The sequence below is a fragment of the Calidris pugnax genome, unplaced genomic scaffold, assembly GCF_001431845.1.
Source record: "Calidris pugnax isolate Ruff unplaced genomic scaffold, ASM143184v1 scaffold187, whole genome shotgun sequence".
Classification (NCBI taxonomy): Eukaryota; Metazoa; Chordata; class Aves; order Charadriiformes; family Scolopacidae; genus Calidris; species Calidris pugnax.
In genome coordinates this window covers 2,586,813-2,592,066 of record NW_015090969.1, presented here as the reverse complement: position 1 = coordinate 2,592,066, position 5,254 = coordinate 2,586,813, and the positions used below count along the sequence as shown (strand labels likewise).

Here is a 5,254-nt window from a genome sequence, read left to right as displayed (position 1 = left end):
GGCGGGGAGCAGCCCCGGCTGCAGGGTGCCAGGCACAGTCTGTCCCAGCAGGGACTACGTGGAGACGCTGATGCGCTGCGGGGCACGTCGTCGCCGCAGGACGCGCAGGGCCGGGCTGCTGCGCCGGTGCTGGGGGGAGCCCCGGAGGCAGAGGGGGCTCAGCAGCAGCCACAGGTAGAGCAGGACGCAGGCCCAGCAGGAGGACACCTTCACCCAGAAGGTGGACCAGCTGCCGTGTGTGAAGGTGGTCTCCAGCACTGCGTTCTCGTAGCTGGTGGGAGAGGGCAGGCATTGGGTGCCTGGGGGACGCCCACACGAGGGATCTCAGCCCCTGCTGCAGCCACCAGATCACCCTGTGTCCCAGCAGCCGTGTTTCCCTGGGCTTGTACCGCCTGCCATGAAGCCCCACAGCCCAGCTCACGTGGGGAGCACCTTGGGGATGCGGGGTGGTGACGAGGCTGGGGGGGCTGCAGTCCCAGCTGGGCAACAGGGAAGGGGAGGGAAAGCCAAGGAGGGCTGGGGCCCTACCTGAACCAGTTGGTGAGGGTCATCATGACGTAGAGCGAGGCGAGGAAGAAGACAAAGTGGAAGGCTGAGTAGCTGTAGACCACACGGTCTCGCTCGTCCTGGACCACGCATTGTCCCCTGTCGGTCTCCTCCCCTTGCTCACATGTCTGCTCGGCACCTGGGAGAGCACAGGGGGGGCCTGGCTCCTGCACCCCCTCCTCGCCAGCACCCCCACCTGGGACACAGGCGCCTGAGGGCATGTGTCCATCCTGCACCTACCTCTCAGCTCCTCCTCCATCTTCTCAGGGCAGCAAAAGCAGCAGGAGGGTTTCTGCAGGGAGAGAAGTGTGTCCCAGGAGCCGACGCAGGTGGGGATGTGCCATAGGAAGCCCCAGATCCTTGTGCTTGGCTGGACAAACCTGCCCCAGGCCCAGTCCTGTGCCTGGGGCAGGTTTGTCCAGCCAAGCACAAGGATCTGGGGCTCAGGAGGGCTTGAGGTGGCAGATCTGGGGTACAGGAGGACACAGGGCACAGATGTGGGAGGGGTAGCACTGTACTCACTTTAAACTCAAAGCTGTAGACTTTGACCATCCAGAGGGGGCCGAAGACCTCGGCGAGGTAGGAGGCTTCATTGCTGTGCCCATGAGAGAAGTAGAAAGTGTAAGGAAGGCACCTACAGCCCTGCGTCAGGCCCCCAGCCCACCCCATAGTCCTGACACAGCCACCAGAAACCTGCTGTGCCTGGGGTCACTGCACTGCCCCTGCCCAGCTGCAGATGCCCAGCCTGCTCTGGTCCTGCCGTCCCTCAGGACATCATAAAGTCGTAGAATTGTCTGGGTTGGAAGGAACCTTTCAGATCATTGAGTCCAACCATCAACCCAACACTGGGTCCAACACATCAACCAACACATCAACCCAAGGGCAGGACCCGGCCCTTGGCCTTGCTGAACTTTACACTATTGGCCTCAGCCCATTGATCCACCACCCACCATGACTCCACTGGCCATGCCACCGGCAGAAACAGTGTCCCCATAGGGCTCCTGTCTGGCTGGCCATGCCCAGAAGGGACAGTGCCCACACGGGGTAGGGGGCACACGCACCATGCGAAGAGCACGCAGGCGTACATGATGGTGGCCCCCAGCACGGCGACGGTGGTGTCCTCTGTCTGCAGCTCATCCTGCCGGATGCCCGGGAAGCAGACGGTGAGGTTCTGCCCCTTGTAGAGCACTGTGAGGGAGATGGAGGTAAGATGGGTGCACAATCCAGCAGGGAGGGTTGCCAGGGGTAGGGAGGGGGCACCCACCTCTCTCCGGGGGGCGGCTGGACAGTGCGGAGAAGGTGAGGTACATCACGTAGCAGCTGATGATTGAGGACTGCAGCAGCCCCGACCGCGGCTGCTCTGCAGGGGTGGGGGCAGAGGTGTCACCAGAGCACCAGGAGCTGGCGGGCTCTGCCTGGGCCCTGGGCAGCCCACTCCCACCACTCCCCCCCATTGCCCTGTGCCGAGGCACAGGAGTGACCACCGGGAGCTGGGTCTTCCCCAGGTGCCCATGTGCTTGCCCTGAGCTGGCAGCTCATAGCCAACCCCCCCCGCAGCATGGTGGCCCGTGCCGTGCCGTACTCACTGAGCCGCACGCAGGGCGTGATGGAGATGAAGGACATGATGCCGCAGAGGCTGCCATTCAGGGCGAGCAGCACCTTGTTGAGGTGGCAGGCAGCCGGGTGGGTGTAGAACTTGTAGAGGAAGGAGAAGGCGGCAGAGGCGAGGGTGTAGAAGGCAGCGGTGGCCATCAGCACGGCCAGGTACCAGCGCTTGTCCTGTGCGGCGCCCGTCAGCCTGCCGGGAGCGTGGATGGGAGCCGGGAGCATGGGTGAGAGCCAGCAGCAGGCGGGTGCCCCCCCAGCCCCCTAGCACTCACCAGTTCTTGTTCCAGGTGTGGGCGAAGGCGGTGATGAGCACCAGCTGGATGAGGATGAAGGCAAAGCCCCCGCAGACTCCCGTGTAGTGCCAGGCTGGGGGGAGAGGGAAGTGTGGGGCTGTCACGGGGCACCCGGGGACCACAGGGTGCCAGCTCGGGCAGGGTAGGGGGCACACCTTGGATGAAGCCGTCCTCGGGGATGAAGAAGCTGGCAGCACAGAGCGCCACCAGCACCAGAAGCTTCAGGAACCAGAACCTGCGGGGCAGCAGGCGTCAGGGAGTCAGGACCCCTATCAGCCCCCACCACTCGGCAACCCCCCTGTCCCCGTACCCGTTGTGGATCTGAGCGCGGCAGTCAGTGCTGGAGCGCACGTTGAGGAGCAGGGCAGCCTGTGCCAGGTGGAAGCAGGAGGTGCCGAAGCAGACCCGGTAGACGGCCGAGGAGCCCACCAGCCGCTCGCAGTCCGAGCCCCCAGGCAGGTGTTCGCACAGGACAGCCGAGAAGGGCACCTGCAGGTGCGTCGAACGGTGGGACGGGGCTGCTGGTGTGCCCAGCAAACCTCAGCACCCACGGCACCCAGCACCCCTGGGCTCCTGACACCCCCAGCATTCCCAGTACTTTCTCCAACTCCTGTACTCCTGGGACCCCCGGCACCCCCAGTGCACTGGCCAAGTCCTGCATCTTCAGTACCCCTGGCACCCCTTCCCCCTTGGCTCCTCCAGAGACCTTGACATTCCCAGCAGCCCTGTTACCCCTAGTACTCCTGGTTCCCCCGGCAATTGTGGTACCCCCAGTGCTCTTGAGACCCCTGAGTACCCCTGGGATGTCTGGCACCCCCAGCACTCATGGTTCCAGCTGGGATGGAGTTAATCTTCTTGCTAGAGCTGGTGTAGTGCTGTGTTTTGGGACGAAAGAATGTGTGATAGTGCAGGGGTGGTTTTGATTGTTGCTGGGCTCTCAAAGCTGCCTCTGCTCCTCAGACCGCCTCACCAGTGAGGGCTGGGGGGGCACAAGAAGTTGGGCGGGGACACAGCTGGGCAGCTGACCCAGCTGATGGAAAGGAATATTCCATCCCATGTGTGTCAGTTTATAAAGCTGGGGAAAGAAGGACGAAAGGAGGGACATTCAAAGTGATGGCGTTTGTCTTCCCGGGTGGGTGTTACGTGCGATGGAGCCCGGCTGTCCTGGGGATGACTGAACACCCGCCTGCGACGGGGAGCAGGGAGTGAATTCCTTGATTTTGCTTTGCTTGTGTGCGTGGCTTTTGCTCTCCCATTAACCTGTCTTTATCTCGGCCCACAACTTTTTCCTCACTTTTACCCCTCTGATTCTCTTCCCCATCACAACTGGGGGGAGCGAGTGAGCGGCTGCGTGGTCCTGGTTGCTGGCTGGGGTTAAACCACGACAGATCTCCAGCACCCCCAGTGCCCCTGGGACCCCTGGTACCCCGGTACCCCCAGCACCCCTGGTGTCTCAGCTCCCACAGTCACCTTCTCCCTGACGGCCTGGGCCACGGTGCGGGACAGCATGAGGCAGCACACGGCAGAGGCCAGGACGTGCAGGAGTGTGTAAAGGATGCGGGTGCCCGTGGAAACGCGAAGCCCACGGCAGGAGCCACAGCCACAGCCGCCGCACAGCTGGGGGGAGCACGGTCAGCAGGGACCCCATCAGGTCAGATCTTCCCCCCAGACCATCCTGGCACCCCCAGCCTGCTCCAGCCCCCCCTCCCCACCAGCCCCCCGGTCCCCGCAGTCCCACCTGGCAGAGCAGCGAGTGCAGGAGGCGGCCGTGTGCCCGTGTGCCCGCCATGGCCCCGCTCAGCTCTTCTTGGCCCCCGCTGCCCTGATGGGATTAGGGGGGATTGTCGGCTTGGCCCGCCCCACCATCTGCTCACCACCACCTCCCAGCAGCCACCATGGCGGTGCTCTGCAGGACGCCTGTCCAGAGCCCACCAGTGACCCCTCGGCCAAGGGGAGCCCTGCCTGGGGCCCTGGCCCCTCACTGGGCAGGATGAGGCTGTGGCAGCCAGCTTGGGCTGGCATGGGCAGCATGTGGGGTGGACTGGTCCCAGAGTGGTGCGGTGAGGCTGGAGGGCATGGGGGTCCCAAAGGGCTGGGGGGGTACAAAGTCACCCATGGGCAGCGAGGCAGCCAAAGGACACAGGGACCCCACGGAGCAGGACGAGGGCAACAAGCACATCCAGCCGGGGAGCGGGGTCTCCCCAGAGCGGGCAGGAGCTGGGGAGAAGCCAGGCCGTGCAGGGGGGGCTGATGCTGCCCTGTGCTGGGTCTGGCTGGGACGGTGTCACCTCCTTCAGCTCCTCCACAGGCGTTCAGGCTGTGTGCTAGAGCAGCCGTGATGAGGGTGTTGGGGCTGTGGCTGCGCAGAGCTCACCCCACCTCAAGGGTCCCCCTTCCCCTGCTCTCCCCCAGGCTGGGCAGGGGGAGGGGACAGAGCCGGGAGAGCTGACCCCAGCCCAAAGGGACACTTCGTGGTGTGAGAAATGGGCTGAGTTTTGCTTCAGCTAATTGATATATTTTTGTTAGTATGTCTGTTTTGTTAGTATGCTCGTGTGTGCGGCTTCTGCTTTATTGAACTCTCCTCATGTCAACCCGTCGGTGTTTCCTCTCTTTCACTCTTACAGTTCTCGCCCCCGTCCCAGCCGGGGGGGGTGGGCGAGCGGCTGCGTGGTCCCGGTTGCGAGCTGGGGCTGAGCCCCGCACGGCGCGGGCCCGGCGGGGATGCGGCAGAGACGGGCGGCGCGGGAGGGAGGCGGTGGCGGCGGACCCCGCTCCCGGGGGGCTCCCGGGGCCGTGCCGCAGCCATG

General features: G+C 64.3%; 1 protein-coding gene across 1 annotated transcript; it reads right to left on the bottom strand.

The window, feature by feature from the left end:
- Positions 1–4,236, bottom strand: LOC106894178 (serine incorporator 4-like). The gene is made up of 12 exons (XM_014952703.1): positions 4,186–4,236; positions 3,918–4,064; positions 2,758–2,936; positions 2,603–2,682; positions 2,427–2,520; positions 2,133–2,344; positions 1,811–1,906; positions 1,608–1,734; positions 1,069–1,141; positions 787–838; positions 529–685; positions 1–271 (listed from the first exon to the last, which is right to left on the bottom strand). The coding sequence occupies exons 1-12, from the start codon at positions 4,234–4,236 to the stop codon at positions 55–57; spliced, it is 1,485 nt and encodes a 494-aa protein (XP_014808189.1). The 3' UTR covers positions 1–54.
- Positions 4,237–5,254: the final 1,018 nt, after the last annotated feature.